This window comes from Leptodactylus fuscus, chromosome 9, assembly GCF_031893055.1.
Source record: "Leptodactylus fuscus isolate aLepFus1 chromosome 9, aLepFus1.hap2, whole genome shotgun sequence".
In the NCBI taxonomy this organism is placed as follows: Eukaryota; Metazoa; Chordata; class Amphibia; order Anura; family Leptodactylidae; genus Leptodactylus; species Leptodactylus fuscus.
Genome location: NC_134273.1, coordinates 91070444 through 91090758, shown reverse-complemented (window position 1 = coordinate 91090758; position 20315 = coordinate 91070444). Strand labels below are relative to the sequence as shown.

At 45.3% G+C, this 20315-nt stretch overlaps 1 protein-coding gene across 14 annotated transcripts in view; it reads left to right on the top strand.

Moving 5' to 3' along the window:
* LOC142218330 (sodium-coupled neutral amino acid transporter 3-like) overlaps positions 1 to 20315 on the top strand; it is a 64508-nt gene that overhangs the window by 31383 nt on the left and 12810 nt on the right. For all 14 annotated transcript variants that reach the window (XM_075286972.1, XM_075286978.1, XM_075286975.1 and 11 more), the window contains exons 2-7: positions 16584 to 16680; positions 16756 to 16834; positions 17011 to 17126; positions 18846 to 18919; positions 19021 to 19113; positions 19199 to 19280. In XM_075286972.1, coding sequence (XP_075143073.1) covers positions 16595 to 16680; positions 16756 to 16834; positions 17011 to 17126; positions 18846 to 18919; positions 19021 to 19113; positions 19199 to 19280 — 530 coding nt within the window. In that variant the 5' untranslated portion in view covers positions 16584 to 16594. The remainder of the gene's footprint in view (positions 1 to 16583; positions 16681 to 16755; positions 16835 to 17010; positions 17127 to 18845; positions 18920 to 19020; positions 19114 to 19198; positions 19281 to 20315) is intronic.

The following is a 20315-nucleotide window of genomic DNA, read 5'->3' as shown; positions in this document are numbered from 1 at the left end:
TGGGACATAATACTGTGTGCAGCGGCCACTATGGGGTATAATACTGTGTGCAGGGGCCACTATGGGGATAATACTGTGTGCAGGGGCCACTATGGGACATAATACTGTGTGCAGGGGCCACTATGGGACATAATACTGTGTGCAGGGGCCACTATGGGGGATAATACTGTGTGCAGGGGCCACTATGCGGACATAATACTGTGTGCAGGGGTCACTATGGGGCATAATACTGTGTTCAGGGGCCACTATGGGGGATAATACTGTGTGCAGGGGTCACTATGGGACATAATACTGTGTGCAGGGGTCACTATGGGACATAATACTGTGTGCAGGGGCCACTATGGGGGATAATACTGTGTGCAGGGGCCACTATGGGACATAATACTGTGTGCAGGGGCCACTATGGGACATAATACTGTGTGCAGGGGCCACTATGGGACATAATACTGTGTGCAGGGGCCACTATGGGGGATAATACTGTGTACAGGGGCCACTATGGGGGATAATACTGTGTGCAGGGGCCACTATGGGGGATAATACTGTGTGCAGGGGCCACTATGGGACATAATACTGTGTGCAGCGGCCACTATGGGGTATAATACTGTGTGCAGGGGCCACTATGGGACATAATACTGTGTGCAGGGGTCACTATGGGACATAATACTGTGTGCAGGGGCCACTATGGGACATAATACTGTGTGCAGGGGCCACTATGGGACATAATACTGTGTGCAGCGGCCACTATGGGGTATAATACTGTGTGCAGGGGCCACTATGGGACATAATACTGTGTGCAGGGGCCACTATGGGACATAATACTGTGTGCAGGGGCCACTATGGGGCATAATACTGTGTGCAGGGGTCACTATGGGGTATAATACTGTGTGCAGGGGCCACTATGGGGGATAATACTGTGTGCAGGGACCACTATGGGCATAATACTGTGTGCAGGGGCCACTATGGGGGATAATACTGTGTGCAGGGGCCACTATGGGGGATAATACTGTGTGCAGGGGCCACTATGGGGGATAATACTGTGTGCAGGGGCCACTATGGGGGATAATACTGTGTGCAGGGGCCACTATGGGGGATAATACTGTGTGCAGGGGCCATTTCTAGTTATGCCACTGGGTACAAGCTAAGCGGAAGCTGAGACAATGGGAATGATGATAAATAGTAGAATGTATGGCATTACTAGTGAGGACCCCAACCTGACAGCTCCGAGACCCCTGTGTGACTGTACCAGCAGAATAGTGAGCGCAGCTCTGGAGTATAACACAGAATATATAGGTAAGAACAAACCTAAAGCCATCTTCTTCATCTAGTTGCTTAGCAATTGTCCGGTCACATTAGGATTAGTTTTTCCAGGCATTATATGGAGATGAACACGGGGATGTTGCGATGACACAGACGCAGACCCCGCCGTCCCCTCCGTGTTCTCACACTTGGATTCTCTTTTTGTGCCAGCTGATGACAAACTCCTCAGTATGTTCCAGGAACACGACCTCTGACTTTTTGACAACACAGATTCTAATTATATCGTCTCCCGCCCCTCTCACCTTAAAACTCGAATAGTGGCCACGACCCATAACCAAATCACGCGCACCAGAGGCAGAAACTCATGTGCTCGCCGCCATGTTTGCAGAGAAAAGGAAACTTTCACCCCACAAGCCAACATGTAATATTCCTCACCAGCCCAAAACACCAACAAATCCTGAACATCTCCCAAGATCACCATGTGTACATGAGCAATGGCCGTATTATACCAGGGGCAGGGGTGACACTAATCCCACTACGGATGGACAATCACTGGGAATTCTGGGATTTGTGGATTGTAACCAGTTGAAGGCTTCATTCTCCTCTGAGAACCACAGTTTCTATATAGAATTAATATAAAGGATAAGTTCACACGGAGTAACGTGCCGCGTGATGTGGCACGTATACGCCGTGTAAGATTTTGCGGGCCGTATACGCTCCCATTGATTTCAATGGGAGCCGGGATCATATATAGGTGGCCCTATTTTGCGGCCGCAAAATCACTTACCCATACTCTGTATTATACTCCAGAGCTGCGCTCACTATTCTGCTGGTACAGTCACTGTGTACATACATTACATTACTTATCCTGTATTATACTCCAGAGCTGCGCTCACTATTCTGCTGGTGCAGTCACTGTGTACATACATTACATTACTTATCCTGTATTATACCCCAGAGCTGCGCTCACTATTCTGCTGGTACAGTCACTGTGTACATACATTACATTACTTATCCTGTATTATACTCCAGAGCTGCGCTCACTATTCTGCTGGTACAGTCACTGTGTACATACATTACATTACTTATCCTGTATTATACTCCAGAGCTGCGCTCACTATTCTGCTGGTACAGTCACTGTGTACATACATTACATGACTTATCCTGTATTATACTCCAGAGCTGCGCTCACTATTCTGCTGGTACAGTCACTGTGTACATACATTACATTACTTATCCCGTATTATACTCCAGAGCTGCGCTCACTATTCTGCTGGTACAGTCACTGTGTACATACATTACATTACTTATCCTGTATTATACTCCAGAGCTGCGCTCACTATTCTGCTGGTACAGTCACTGTGTACATACATTACATTACTTATCCTGTATTATACTCCAGAGCTGCGCTCACTATTCTGCTGGTGCAGTCACTGTGTACATACATTACATTACTTATCCTTTATTATACTCCAGAGCTGCGCTCACTATTCTGCTGGTGCAGTCACTGTGTACATACATTACATACTTATCCTGTATTATACTCCAGAGCTGCGCTCACTATTCTGCTGGTACAGTCACTGTGTACATACATTACATTACTTATCCTGTATTATACTCCAGAGCTGCGCTCACTATTCTGCTGGTACAGTCACTGTGTACATACATTACTTATCCTGTATTATACCCCAAAGTTGCGCTCACTATTCTGCTGGTGCAGTCACTGTGTACATACATTACTTATCCTGTATTATACTCCAGAGCTGCGCTCACTATTCTGCTGGTGCAGTCACTGTGTACATACATTACATTACTTATCCTGTATTATACTCCAGAGCTGCGCTCACTATTCTGCTGGTGCAATCACTGTGTGCATACATTACATTACTTATCCTGTATTATACTCCAGAGCTGCGCTCACTATTCTGCTGGTGCAGTCACTGTGTACATACATTACATTACTTATCCTGTATTATACTCCAGAGCTGCGCTCACTATTCTGCTGGTACAGTCACTGTGTACATACATTACATTACTTATCCTGTATTATACCCCAGAGTTGCGCTCACTATTCTGCTGGTACAGTCACTGTGTACATACATTACATTACTTATCCTGTATTATACTCCAGAGCTGCGCTCACTATTCTGCTGGTACAGTCACTGTGTACATACATTACATTACTTATCCTGTATTATACTCCAGAGCTGCGCTCACTATTCTGCTGGTGCAGTCACTGTGTACATACATTACATTACTTATCCTGTATTATACTCCAGAGCTGCGCTCACTATTCTGCTGGTACAGTCACTGTGTACATACATTACATTACTTATCCTGTATTATTCTCCAGAGCTGCGCTCACTATTCTGCTGGTACAGTCACTGTGTACATACATTACATTACTTATCCTGTATTATACTCCAGAGCTGCGCTCCCTATTCTGCTGGTACAGTCACTGTGTACATACATTACATTACTTATCCTGTATTATACTCCAGAGCTGCGCTCACTATTCTGCTGGTACAGTCACTGTGTACATACATTACATTACTTCTCCTGTATTATACCCCAGAGCTGCGCTCACTATTCTGCTGGTACAGTCACTGTGTACATACATTACATTACTTATCCTGTATTATACCCCAGAGCTGCGCTCACTATTCTGCCGGTGCAGTCACTGTGTACATACATTACATTACTTATCCTGTATTATACTCCAGAGCTGCGCTCACTATTCTGCCGGTACAGTCACTGTGTACATACATTACATTACTTATCCTGTATTATTCTCCAGAGCTGCGCTCACTATTCTGCTGGTACAGTCACTGTGTACATACATTACATTACTTATCCTGTATTATACTCCAGAGCTGCGCTCACTATTCTGCTGGTGTAGTCACTGTGTACATACATTACTTATCCTGTATTATACTCCAGAGCTGCGCTCACTATTCTGCTGGTACAGTCTCTGTGTACATACATTACATTACTTATCCTGTATTATACTCCAGAGCTGCGCTCACTATTCTGCTGGTACAGTCACTGTGTACATACATTACATTACTTATCCTGTATTATACTCCAGAGCAGCGCTCACTATTCTGCTGGTACAGTCACTGTGTACATACATTACATTACTTATCCTGTATTATACTCCAGAGCTGCGCTCACTATTCTGCTGGTGCAATCACTGTGTGCATACATTACATTACTTATCCTGTATTATACTCCAGAGCTGCGCTCACTATTCTGCTGGTGCAGTCACTGTGTACATACATTACATTACTTATCCTGTATTATACTCCAGAGCTGCGCTCACTATTCTGCTGGTGCAGTCACCGTGTACATACATTACATGACTTATCCTGTATTATACTCCAGAGCTGCGCTCACTATTCTGCTGGTGCAGTCACTGTGTACATACATTACATTACTTATCCTGTATTATACTCCAGAGCTGCGCTCACTATTCTGCTGGTACAGTCACTGTGTACATACATTACATTACTTATCCTGTATTATACTCCAGAGCTGCGCTCACTATTCTGCTGGTGCAGTCACTGTATATACATTACATTACTTATCCTGTATTATACCCCAGAGCTGCGCTCACTATTCTGCTGGTACAGTCACTGTGTACATACATTACTTATCCTGTATTATACTCCAGAGCTGCGCTCACTATTCTGCTGGTGCAGTCACTGTATACATACATTACATTACTTATCCTGTATTATACTCCAGAGCTGCGCTCACTATTCTGCTGGTACAGTCACTGTGTACATACATTACATTACTTATCCTGTATTATACTCCAGAGCTGCGCTCACTATTCTGCTGGTGCAGTCACTGTGTACATACATTACATTACTTATCCTGTATTATACTCCAGAGCTGCGCTCACTATTCTGCTGGTACAGTCACTGTGTACATACATTACATTACTTATCCTGTATTATACTCCAGAGCTGTGCTCACTATTCTGCTGGTACAGTCACTGTGTACATACATTACATTACTTATCCTGTATTATACTCCAGAGCTGCGCTCACTATTCTGCTGGTACAGTCACTGTGTACATACATTACATTACTTATCCTGTATTATACTCCAGAGCTGCGCTCACTATTCTGCTGGTACAGTCACTGTGCACATACATTACATTACTTATCCTGTATTATACTCCAGAGCTGCGCTCACTATTCTGCTGGTGCAGTCACTGTGTACATACATTACATGACTTCTCCTGTATTATACTCCAGAGCTGCGCTCACTATTCTGCTGGTGCAGTCACTGTGTACATACATTACATTACTTATCCTGTATTATACTCCAGAGCTGCGCTCACTATTCTGCTGGTGTGTGTACATACATTACATTACTTATGCTGTATTATACCCCAGAGCTGCGCTCACTATTCTGCTGGTGCAGTCACTGTGTACATACATTACATTACTTATCCTGTATTATACTCCAGAGCTGCGCTCACTATTCTGCTGGTGACTGTGTACATACATTACATTACTTATCCTGTATTATACTCCAGAGCTGCGCTCACTATTCTGCTGGTACAGTCACTGTGTACATACATTACATTACTTATCCTGTATTATACTCCAGAGCTGCGCTCACTATTCTGCTGGTGCAGTCACTGTGTACATACATTACATTACTTATGCTGTATTATACCCCAGAGCTGCGCTCACTATTCTGCTGGTGCAGTCACTGTGTACATACATTACATTACTTATCCTGTATTATACTCCAGAGCTGCGCTCACTATTCTGCTGGTGACTGTGTACATACATTACATTATACTCCAGAGCTGCGCTCACTATTCTGCTGGTGACTGTGTACATACATTACATTATACTCCAGAGCTGCGCTCCCCCAGCATTCCCTGCTGTTCCTCCCTGTACTATAGGAGATCAGACTTGTCCCTGTGCACATTAGACTGTCGGTTGTCATGATGGTCGGCCTGCGGTTCCTTCTCCACCTGTTACATGTTGTCGGGGTACATGAGCTGAATTCAGTAATATGGTGGCCCTCGTTCCAGGGCAGGGGGATTTGCTGACTATTTTGGCTCCATATATCCAGCGTGTGCCCGTCTGACTCTGCGTCATTGGGGGGAGGATTTCCCTGGCAGCCATTCCTTCCTATAAATACAGAATGGGGTCAGCGCGGAGCTCATGGCCCAGCTACAGGCAGGACAGGGTTAAGTTAGGTGACAGTGGGGGTGGGGCTGCCTGTGACTGGAGCTGAGCTCCATGGTGCGGACCCGGCTGTCAGCGACTACTAGGCTGACCTAATACTTCTCACCGCTGAGGGTTTGTTACAGCAACATCCATCAGGCTGATACATTGTAACACACCCACAGCTGTGAGAAGTATTAGGCAAACCTTCTGTCTATTCACCCTGCATGCCCCGAGCCCCCCGCCATCATAGAACAGGTGCAGCGGTGCTAAAATAGTCTGAGCCTTGCTGTGTCTCCATGGCTGTGGGGTCTGTGATGCCGGACATAGGGGGACTACGAAATCTTCTCCTCCATAACAGTGACGTATCAGACTGCTGATTGGAGGGGCGGCTGATAACAGGGGGCAATAGATTGTCCTTATCCCAATGTGGCTGATAACAGGGGGCAATAGATTGTCCTTATCCCAATGTGGCTGATAACAGGGGGCAATAGATTGTCCTTATCCCAATGTGGCTGATAACAGTGAGGAGTAAGTGAGATCCCCGGCCTCTTCTCTGGTCCCATTCACCTGCACTCTTCAGGTTGCAACATCAGTGACCAGTTACTATGGGGCAGATTGCCAGTGACGCTGATCGATATCTGTGACGCTGATCACCTGCCAGATTCTGGGATTTGCTGACACATTGTGACATTTAATTATTTTATGGAAAACTACTGAAATTGGGTGAATGTGGCAGTATATATGAGCTCTGGGCAGTATATATGAGCTCTGGAGAGTGTATATATGAGCTCTGGACAGTATATATGAGCTCTGGGCAGTATATATGAGCTCTGGGCAGTATATATAAGCTCAGGACAGTATATATGAGCTCTGGGCAGTATATATGAGCTCAGGAGAGTATATATAAGCTCTGGACCGTATATATGAGATCTGGACAGTATATACTGTATGACTTCTGGACAGTATATATGAGCTCTGGGCAGTATATATGAGCTCTGGGCAGTATATATGAGCTCTGGGCAGTATATATGAGCTCTGGGCAGTATATATGAGCTCTGGGCAGTATATATGAGCTCTGGAGAGTGTATATATGAGCTCTGGACAGTATATATGAGCTCTGGGCAGTATATATGAGCTCTGGGCAGTATATATAAGCTCAGGACAGTATATATGAGCTCTGGGCAGTATATATGAGCTCAGGAGAGTATATATAAGCTCTGGACAGTATATATGAGATCTGGACAGTATATACTGTATGACTTCTGGACAGTATATATGAGCTCTGGGCAGTATATATGAGCTCTGGGCAGTATATTTCAGCTCTGAACAGTATATATGTGCTCTGGACAGTATATATGAGCTCTGGGCAGTATATATAAGCTCTGGACAGTATATATGAGATCTGGACAGTATATACTTTATGACTTCTGGACATTATATATGAGCTCTGGGCAGTATATATGAGCTCTGGGCAGTATATATCAGCTCTGGACAGTATATATCAGCTCTGGGCAGTATATATGAGCTTTGGGCAGTATATATGAGCTCAGGAGAGTATATATAAGCTCTGGACAGTATATATGAGCTCAGGACAGTATATATGAGCTATGTGCAGTATATATGAGCTCTGGACAGTATATATGAGCTCAGGACAGTATATATGAGCTCTGGGCAGTATATATGAGCTCTGGACAGTATATATGAGCTCTGGGCAGTATATATGAGCTCTGGGCAGTATATATAAGCTCTGGACAGTATATATGAGATCTGGACAGTATATACTTTATGACTTCTGGACATTATATATGAGCTCTGGGCAGTATATATGAGCTCTGGGCAGTATATATCAGCTCTGGACAGTATATATCAGCTCTGGGCAGTATATATGAGCTTTGGGCAGTATATATGAGCTCAGGAGAGTATATATAAGCTCTGGACAGTATATATGAGCTCAGGACAGTATATATGAGCTATGTGCAGTATATATGAGCTCTGGACAGTATATATGAGCTCAGGACAGTATATATGAGCTCTGGGCAGTATATATGAGCTCTGGACAGTATATATGAGCTCTGGGCAGTATATATGAGCTCTGGGCAGTATATATGAGCTCTGGGCAGTATATATGAGCTCTGGGCAGTATATATGAGCTCTGGGCAGTATATATGAGCTCTGGAGAGTGTATATATAAGCTCTGGACAGTATATATAAGCTCTGGGCAGTATATATGAGCTCTGGACAGTATATATAAGCTCTGGGCAGAATATATGAGCTCTGGGCAGTATATATGAGCTCTGGAGAGTATATATGAGCTCAGGACAGTATATATGAGCTCTGGGCAGTATATATGAGCTCAGGACAGTATATATGAGCTCTGGGCAGTATATGTAAGCTCTGGACAGTATATATGAGCTCTGGACAGTATATATGAGCTCAGGACAGTATATATGAGCTCTGGGCAGTATATATATAAGCTCAGGACAGTATATATGAGCTCTGGGCAGTATATATGAGCTCTGGACAGTATATATCAGCTCAGGACAGTATATATGAGCTCTGGACAGTATATATGAGCTCTGGAGAGTATATATAAGCTCTGGACAGTATATATGAGCTCTGGGTAGTATATATGAGCTCTGGACAGTATATATGAGCTCTGGGCAGTATGTATGAGCTCTGGGCAGTATATATGAGCTCTGGACAGTATATATAAGCTCTGGGCAGTATATATGAGCTCTGGGCAGTATATATGAGCTCTGGAGAGTATATATGATCTCAGGACAGTATATATGAGCTCTGGACAGTATATATGAGCTCTGGACAGTATATATGAGCTCTGGGCAGTATATATGAGCTCTGGAGAGTATATATGATCTCAGGACAGTATATATGATCTCAGGACAGTATATATGAGCTCTGGACAGTATATATGAGCTCTGGAGAGTATATATGAGCTCTGGGCAGTATATATGAGCTCTGGTCAGTATATATGAGCTCTGGTCAGTATATATGAGCTCTGGGCAGTATATATGAGCTCAGGACAGTATATATGAGCTCTGGGCAGTATATATGAGCTCTGGACAGTATATATGAGCTCTGGGCAGTATATATGAGCTCTGGGCAGTACATATGAGCTCTGGGCAGTATATATGAGCTCTGGGCAGTATATATGAGCTCAGGGCAGTATATATGAGCTCTGGGCAGTATATATGAGCTCTGGACAGTATATATAAGCTCTGGGCAGTATATATGAGCTCTGGGCAGTATATTTGAGCTCTGGACAGTATATATGAGCTCTGGACAGTATATATGAGCTCTGGGCAGTATATATGAGCTCTGGGCAGTATATATAAGCTCAGGACAGTATATATGAGCTCTGGGCAGTATATATGAGCTCAGGAGAGTATATATGAGCTCTAGACAGTATATATGAGATCTGGACAGTATATACTGTATGACTTCTGGACAGTATATATGAGCTCTGGGCAGTATATATGAGCTCTGGGCAGTATATATGAGCTCTGGGCAGTATATTTCAGCTCTGGACAGTATATATGTGCTCTGGACAGTATATATGAGCTCTGGGCAGTATATATAAGCTCTGGACAGTATATATGAGATCTGGACAGTATATACTGTATGACTTCTGGACATTATATATGAGCTCTGGGCAGTATATATGAGCTCTGGGCAGTATATATCAGCTCTGGACAGTATATATCAGCTCTGGGCAGTATATATGAGCTCAGGAGAGGATATATAAGCTCTGGACAGTATATATGAGCTCAGGACAGTATATATGAGCTATGTGCAGTATATATGAGCTCTGGACAGTATATATGAGCTCAGGACAGTATATATGAGCTCTGGGCAGTATATATGAGCTCTGGACAGTATATATGAGCTCTGGGCAGTATATATGAGCTCTGGGCAGTATATATGAGCTCTGGGCAGTATATATGAGCTCTGGAGAGTGTATATATAAGCTCTGGACAGTATATATAAGCTCTGGGCAGTATATATGAGCTCTGGACAGTATATATAAGCTCTGGGCAGTATATATGAGCTCTGGGCAGTATATATGAGCTCTGGAGAGTATATATGAGCTCAGGACAGTATATATGAGCTCTGGGCAGTATATATGAGCTCTGGACAGTATATATGAGCTCTGGGCAGTATATATACGCTCAGGTCAGTATATATGAGCTCTGGACAGTATATATGAGCTCAGGACAGTATATATGAGCTCTGGGCAGTATATATAAGCTCAGGACAGTATATATGAGCTCTGGGCAGTATATATGAGCTCTGGACAGTATATATCAGCTCTGGACAGTATATATCAGCTCTGGACAGTATATATGAGCTCTGGACAGTATATATGAGCTCAGGACAGTATATATGAGATCTGGACAGTATATATGAGCTCTGGAGAGTATATATAAGCTCTGGACAGTATATATGAGCTCTGGGTAGTATATATGAGCTCTGGACAGTATATATGAGCTCTGGGCAGTATATATGAGCTCTGGGCAGTATATATGAGCTCTGGACAGTATATATAAGCTCTGGGCAGTATATATGAGCTCTGGGCAGTATATATGAGCTCTGGAGAGTATATATGAGCTCAGGAAAGTATATATGAGCTCTGGACAGTATATATGAGCTCTGGACAGTATATATGAGCTCTGGAGAGTATATATAAGCTCTGGACAGTATATATGAGCTCTGGGCAGTATATATGAGCTCTGGGCAGTATATATGAGCTCTGGGCAGTATATATGAGCTCTGGGCAGTATATATGAGCTCTGGACAGTATATATGAGCTCTGGGCAGTATATATGAGCTCTTGGCAGTACATATGAGCTCTGGGCAGTATATATGAGCTCTGGGCAGTATATATGAGCTCAGGACAGTATATATGAGCTCTGGGCAGTATATATGAGCTCTGGACAGTATATATGAGCTCTGGGCAGTATATATGAGCTCTGGGCAGTATATTTGAGCTCTGGACAGTATATATGAGCTCTGGGCAGTATATATGAGCTCTGGGCAGTATATATGAGCTCTGGGCAGTATATATGAGCTCTGGGCAGTATATATGAGCTCTGGGCAGTATATATGAGCTCTGGGCAGTATATATGAGCTCAGGACAGTATATATGAGCTCTGGGCAGTATATATGAGCTCAGGAGAGTATATATGAGCTCTAGACAGTATATATGAGATCTGGACAGTATATACTGTATGACTTCTGGACAGTATATATGAGCTCTGGGCAGTATATATGAGCTCTGGGCAGTATATATGAGCTCTGGGCAGTATATTTCAGCTCTGGACAGTATATATGTGCTCTGGACAGTATATATGAGCTCTGGGCAGTATATATAAGCTCTGGACAGTATATATGAGATCTGGACAGTATATACTGTATGACTTCTGGACATTATATATGAGCTCTGGGCAGTATATATCAGCTCTGGACAGTATATATCAGCTCTGGGCAGTATATATGAGCTTTGGGCAGTATATATGAGCTCAGGAGAGGATATATAAGCTCTGGACAGTATATATGAGCTCAGGACAGTATATATGAGCTATGTGCAGTATATATGAGCTCTGGGCAGTATATATGAGCTCTCGACAGTATATATGAGCTCTGGGCAGTATATATGAGCTTTGGGCAGTATATATGAGCTCAGGACAGTATATATGAGCTCTGGGCAGTATCTGGACAGTATATATGAGCTCTGGGCAGTATATATGAGCTCTGGGCAGTATATATGAGCTCTGGGCAGTATATTTCAGCTCTGGACAGTATATATGAGCTCTGGGCAGTATATATGAGCTCTGGAGAGTATATATAAGCTCTGGGCAGTATATATGAGCTCAGGACAGTATATACGAGCTCTGGGCAGTATATACGAGCTCTGGGCAGTATATATGAGCTCTGGGCAGTATATATGAGCTCTGGACAGTATATATGTGCTCTGGACAGTATATATGAGCTCTGGGCAGTATATATAAGCTCTGGACAGTATATATGAGATCTGGACAGTATATACTGTATGACTTCTGGACATTATATATGAGCTCTGGGCAGTATATATGAGCTCTGGGCAGTATATATCAGCTCTGGACAGTATATATCAGCTGTGGGCAGTATATATGAGCTTTGGGCAGTATATATGAGCTCAGGAGAGGATAAATAAGCTCTGGACAGTATATATGAGCTCAGGACAGTATATATGAGCTCTGGGCAGTATATATGAGCTCTGGACAGTATATATGAGCTCTGGGCAGTATATATGAGCTCTGGAGAGTATATATGAGCTCAGGAGAGTATATATGAGCTCTGGGCAGTATATATGAGCTCTGGGCAGTATATATCAGCTGTGGACAGTATATATCAGCTCTGGGCAGTATATATGAGCTCTGGGCAGTATATATCAGCTCTGGACAGTATATATCAGCTCTGGGCAGTATATATGAGCTTTGGGCAGTATATATGAGCTCAGGAGAGGATATATATAAGCTCTGGACAGTATATATGAGCTCTGGGCAGTATATATGAGCTCTGGGCAGTATATATGAGCTCTGGGCAGTATATTTGAGCTCTGGACAGTATATATGAGCTCTGGGCAGTATATATGAGCTCAGGACAGTATATATGAGCTCTGGGCAGTATATATGAGCTCTGGAGAGTATATATGAGCTCAGGAGAGTATATATGAGCTATGGGCAGTATATATGAGCTCTGGACAGTATATATCAGCTCTGGACAGTATATATCAGCTCTGGGCAGTATATATGAGCTCTGGGCAGTATATACGAGCTCTGGACAGTATATATGAGCTCTGGACAGTATATATGAGCTATGTGCAGTATATATGAGCTTTGGGCGGAATATATATATGCTCTTGACAGTATATATGAGCTCTGGGCAGTATATGACCTCTGGACAGTATATATGAGCTCTGGGCAGTATATATGAGATCTGGACAGTATATATGTGTTCTGGACAATATATATAAGCTCTGGGCAGTATATATGAGCTCAGGACAGTATATATGAGCTCTGGGTAGTATATATGAGCTCTGGACAGTATATATGAGCTCTGGAGAGTATATATAAGCTCTGGGCAGTATATATGAGCTCAGGACAGTATATATGAGCTCTGGGCAGTATATACGAGCTCTGGGCAGTATATATGAGCTCTGGGCAGTATATATGAGCTCTGGACAGTATATATGAGCTCTGGGCAGTATATATGGGCTCTGGGCAGTATATATGGGCTCTGGACAGTATATATGAGCTCTAGGCAGTATATATGAGCTCTGGACAGTATGTATGAGCTCTGGGCAATATATATAAGCTCTGGGCAGTATATATGAGCTCTGGAGAGTATATATGAGCTCTGGGCAGTATATATAAGCTCTGGGCAGTATATATGAGCTCTGGAGAGTATTTATGAGCTCTGGAGAGTATATATAAGCTCTGGACAGTATATATGAGCTCTAGGCAGTATATATGAGATCTGGACAGTATATATGTGCTCTGGACAGTATATATAAGCTCTGGGCAGTATATATGAGCTCTGGGCAGTATATATGAGCTCTGGACAGTATATATGAGCTCTGGGCAGTATATATGAGATCTGGACAGTATATATGTGCTCTGGACAGTATATATAAGCTCTGGGTAGTATATATGAGCTCTGGGCAGTATATATGAGCTCTGGACAGTATATATGAGGTCTGGGCAGTATATATGAGATCTGGACAGTATATATGAGCTCAGGAGAGGATATATAAGCTCTGGGCAGTATATATGAGATCTGGACAGTATATATGTGCTCTGGACAGTATATATAAGCTCTGGGTAGTATATATGAGCTCTGGGCAGTATATATGAGCTCTGGACAGTATATATGAGGTCTGGGCAGTATATATGAGATCTGGACAGTATATATGAGCTCAGGAGAGGATATATAAGCTCTGGGCAGTATATATGAGATCTGGACAGTATATATGTGCTCTGGACAGTATATATAAGCTCTGGGTAGTATATATGAGCTCTGGGCAGTATATATGAGCTCTGGACAGTATATATGAGGTCTGGGCAGTATATATGAGATCTGGACAGTATATATGAGCTCAGGAGAGGATATATAAGCTCTGGGCAGTATATATGAGATCTGGACAGTATATATGTGCTCTGGACAGTATATATAAGCTCTGGGCAGTATATATGAGCTCTGGGCAGTATATATGAGCTCTGGGCAGTATATATGAGCTCTGGACAGTATATATAAGCTCTGGGCAGTATATATGAGCTCTGGGCAGTATATATGAGCTCTGGACAGTATATATGAGTTCTGGGCAGTATATATGAGCTCTGGAGAGTATATATAAGCTCTGGGCAGTATATATGAGCTCAGGACAGTATATATAAGCTCTGGGCAGTATATATGAGCTCAGGACAGTATATATGAGCTCTGGGTAGTATATATGAGCTCTGGACAGTATATATGAGCTCTGGAGAGTATATATAAGCTCTGGGCAGTATATATGAGCTCAGGACAGTATATACGAGCTCTGGGCAGTATATATGAGCTCTGGACAGTATATATGAGCTCTGGGCAGTATATATGAGCTCTGGACAGTATATATGAGCTCAGGACAGTATATATAAGCTCTGGGCAGTATATATGAGCTCTGGACAGTATATATAAGCTCTGGGCGGTATTTATGAGCTCTGGGCAGTATATATGAGGTCTGGGCAGTATATATCCCCTGGACAGTATATAGCAGTTATTAGGCAGTATATGGGCCCCTGGTCAATATATAGGAGTTATCGGGCAGTATATGGGCCCCTGGACAGTATATATGAGGTCTGGGGCAGTATATGGGCCCCTGGACAGTATATATGAGGTCTGGGGCAGTATATGGGCCCCTGGACAGTATATATGAGGTCTGGGGCAGTATATGGGCCCTTGGACAGTATATATGAGGTCTGGGGCAGTATATGGGCCCCTGGACAGTATATATGAGGTCTGGGGCAGTATATGGGCCCCTGGACAGTATATATGAGGTCTGGGGCAGTATATGGGCCCTTGGACAGTATATATGAGGTCTGGGGCAGTATATGGGCCCTTGGACAGTATATATGAGGTCTGGGGCAGTATATGGGCCCTTGAACGGTATATATGAGGTCTGGGGCAGTATATGGGCCCCTGGTAGTATATATATACACAGAGACCTGTGTTAGTGCCTGTACCCTGCCCCGGTTTGGGCCCCTTCACACGTGCTTGTCGGCAGTGACACCTGCTTTTCCGGATATAAGTGGATTTTGATCAGATAAATTTTGCCAGGCCATGTTGGTGCGAGCGGGGCAGGCGGTGCGAGCGGGGCAGGCGTTGTGGTGGGGGTGCAGTTCAGGGTCGCACTTTCTGCTTTCACAACTACATGGTATTGTGTCAGACTGGATCACTGTGTTCTTATGGTGACACCGGCGGCGAGCGACCTGGCGAATCTGCCGCCATCTTCTGTAATGGCCGCACCGTCACCTACCACATGAGGTCTCTGTACATTGCTGCGGAATATGTCAGTGATATATAAGGAATAGATACATAGTCCCTGCCGGTTGTTACAGTGTTGCAGTCGGTTGTATCTGTGGCCGTGTGACCGGAATCCCCACTGTCAGCCATCACTTCTTAAAGACACAGGCACTCAGAATATGGGAGGGGACGGTGATGGAGGATTTACTGGGGGAGGGGGCCACACAGGAGCTTTGTATGAATAGAGAAAAATGTGAGGGGGGGGGGGGGTGTCACTGGTGGTCCTGAATGAGAAGTGACCCCAGGACTGAAGGCGAGAAGTTACTGCTTCTCCTGGGATCACAACTCCCAGCATTGTCCAGCACACGGACCCATCAGGCGCTCACAGGTGCATCATGGGCTTGTGCCCGGCCGTCACCTGCGCTGCCCGCACCTCTCCGCCCTCCTTATCTTGTTTGTTTTTAGGGAGCAGGAGGAGCGGCGTGTACACAGCCGTATAGAGAAGCGAATCCACCGTGCACGCTGCTGCTGCCCGCCGCGCCATCGCTCACCCCTGGTTATCTCTTGCAGTGCGTCCAGACATGGAGAGTCCGCAGACAGAAATGGTGGACATGCGGCTGTGCGAAAAACCCAATGGGATGCTGGGATCGGAGACGCCGGAGCCGAGGTAAGATGGGTGCAGGGGTGGGGGGCTCCCGGACATCTCCCCCAGGACGCGCCCACTAACATCTACTCTATTTAGTTACACAGGAGCCGAAAACCAAGAGCTGGAGGAGTTCCTACCTCACATCTCCGGAAAAGAGAAGCCGCGATTCACAGACGTGAGTAACCGCAAGCATTGACCCGCTATAGCGGTGGTGCCAAGAGAGCGCCAATTACAGGCCTCCCCTCCCTCCTCTTGGGTGTGTAGAGCGCCACCACCTGTGGCTGGTCAGGGCTGGTAGTGACACGTGCCGTGCGCGGCTTCACCCACAACTCTCTGATTATGTTCTCACAGTTCGAGGGGAAGACTTCGTTTGGCATGTCCATCTTTAACCTGAGTAATGCCATCATGGGCAGCGGCATCCTGGGACTGGCCTATGCCATGGCTAACACGGGCGTCCTCCTCTTCTTGTAAGTCTCCCTTGTAGTGTCTCACGTCTGGCCCCTCCCAATCGCTGGATTTTCCGATATTTCTCACCACTTTCTGCTTGCTGTCAGTGAATAGGGACATACAAGGTTTACAACATGCCGTAAAGTGTTTTCTGCAATGTGTCGGTGAAGGTGAGAGCCATCAGCCTGGGGTCCAGGATAAGATCTGACACTGTAACAGACCCTTAGGCAGCCCCCTATTGTATCTTTCAGCAAAGTAGATGGACCATTAATGCCCCCCCCCCCCCATATATTCTATTTCTCAGTACCCCCCTCACTCTGCGCCCTATGGCTGACCCTGCACATGACAGACTATTACCTATCGGTTCTCTGATGATTGTGACTCTGGGGCCGTGTCACCTCCTGATACCATCTCAGCGGTGCAGTCACAGGTATTAGGGTGCAGTGCACACCATGTTCAGGGCAGCGAAAGGTTAATGATTCTGCTGCTGGTCATTAACATCTCACCTGTTTGTTGTGTCAATAACGCTCCCAAGTAGGCGGAGCTGGGCGCCATCATGTGACCATGGTACCAAGCACCAAAACATTATCCTAAATGTGAGGAGGAGACGTTCCCCTCCAGCCCGCAGATTCGGGGTCTCATCTGGTCACACAGGGGTAGGGCTGGTACCAGGATATGTCAGAACTGTACAGATTATGAAGAGAATCCTGGGAGTCGGTCAGGCTGCTGGACTAATGTCTCATGGGACCACCTGCATGTTAAAGTTGTCTGAGGGTTGCAGCACGGGTAGTAGGTTTACAGGATAGTATGAGCACCTGCGGCCTGGACTGTGGATGCTAGAGTAGGGTCCAGGTGCTGGATTAGTAGGGGGCAATGATGGCATACAGTCAGACTACTTACTAACCTAAGAAGGATGATGTTGTATGATGGTGTACTGTCGGATTACCTAGTACCCTATATAACAGATGATGAGGTTGTATGATGGCGTACTGTTGGATTACTTACTACCCTGTGGCGGCTAAAGTTGCATGATGGTGTACTGTCAGATTACTAGCTACCCTATGATGGGAGAGGTAGTATGATGGTGCACTGCTGGGTATGTTGGTGTTTCGGACAGAGCTGTATCATTCTGATTGCTGGGTTAGTCTTGAGGTATAAGGTTGCTGCTCCTTGTAGGGCGGACGCCTTCTTATATGTCTGGTAGGTCGGCGGTGACTTGTTTACGTCAGTGCAGAGTAACACCTGGGCCGGTGCAGGAGGTCACGGTTTTCCTTTTCATCTCCTCCACTTTGCCAGCTGCGAATTCCCACAGCTCAGGGACAGAGACACAACCTGGCGGTAGTAATGGCGCTGCCCAGCAGAATACAGATGCCTACAAACATTCCCTTTTATGACTGAGACCCTGTTGCCTGTCTACACATGCAGAGCGCAGCGGGGACCTGCAGACTATTCCTCCCCCTGACTCAGTGACCTCAGGTGAGCTTGGGTTATGTCTTCCCGACCCAGACAGACCCTCAGCCTTGTGACTGGTAGCAGAGAGCTTAAAAATGGTGGAAAATTGAGGCACCAGGTCCCTCCATCACTCCATGATTTTCCTTAGGCAGTGATCTCCCTGTCCGTGAGGTGCGACCCTGCGGGGCGGGTATATTGGGGCGGGGATCGCTATAGCTTGTGGGTGCATATGATGCCTGGATTCATGGCCGGCTCCTGATTGGCTGACGTCTACCTCACTTTTGCAGGTTCCTCCTCACGGCGGTTGCTCTTCTGTCCACGTATTCTATCCATCTGCTGCTCAAGTCCTCCGGCATCGTAGGTGAGTGAAGTCCTGGATCTGGTAGCCCCTTGTGCAGATCTGTGGTAGTCACCGACCACAACCTGTGTATGGCCTGTAATAGGCTTGTGTGTGTGTTACAGGGATACGGGCCTATGAACAATTGGGGTACAAGGCCTTTGGAACCCCAGGAAAGATGGCCGCTGCCATTGCCATAACGCTCCAGAATATTGGAGGTGAGTAGTGGAGACGTAACTGTGACCTTATAGATCTGGACCTTCTGAAAGCTGTAACGCTCACGCGGTTCTGTGTCCCCCGCAGCCATGTCCAGCTACCTGTACATCGTGAAGTCAGAGCTGCCCCTCGTCATCCAAACCTTCCTGAACCTCCCAGAGAAAACCACGTAAGTCGCCCCCGCTGAGCTGCGCCCGGGGATTATATGTAATGCTGCAGCTGCTGACAACATAAAGTCCAGGCAGAGCAGCCAGAGGAATCCAGGGGTGCAGAGGCTGCAAGTGAAGTCTGAGCTATGCCGTCATCTATTGCTCCCTGTTATCAGGCCCTGCAATCTAGCACCTGATATTCCCCGGACGTCTCGCATGATCTCGGGGTACAGTCTCCTGCATTGCTCTGTGCTGAGGTCAAGGCTTTGGTTTCTCCCTTAGTCAGTGTCTTCCCCGAGAGCTTTTTTTTTTTTTTTTTTCCTATGGTAGAGTTGGAAGGGACCTGAAGGGCCATCGGGTCCAACCCCCTGCGAGTGCAGGTTTTCCTAAATCATCCCAGCTATATGTTTCTCCAGATTCCGCTTGAAGATTTCCATTGATGGAGCGCCCACCACCTCCCGTGGCAGCCTATTCCACTCTCTCACTCCCCTCACTGTCAGAAAGTTTTTCCTAATGTCTAATCTGTATCTCTTTCCCTTTCGTTTCATCCCATTGCTTCTTGTACTTCCTTGTGCTAATGAGAATAGGGGAGATCCCTCTGTACTGTGACTACCTCTCAGATATTTGTAGACTGCTATTAAATCTCCCCTCAGCCTTCTCTTCTGCAAACTAAACAATCCCAGTTCTTTTAGCCGCTCCTCATAGGACATGGTTTGCAGACCTTCCACCATTTTGGTTGCTCTTCTCTGGACTTGCTCCAATATATCGATGTCTTTCTTGAATTGAGGCGCCCAGAACTGTACACAGTATTGCAGGTGTGGTCTGACCAGGGAAGAGGACAGCGGAATAATGACCTCTCTTCATCTAGATTCAATGCTTGTCTTAATACATCCCAGAATTGTATTCGCCTTTTTTGCAGCAGCACCGCACTGTTGGCTCATGTTGAATTTGTGATCTACTATTATGCCCAAGTCCTTTTCCCCTATGCTATCACTTAGTTCTATTCCTCCCATACTATATATGTTTTTTACATTTCTGTTACCCAGATGTAGAAC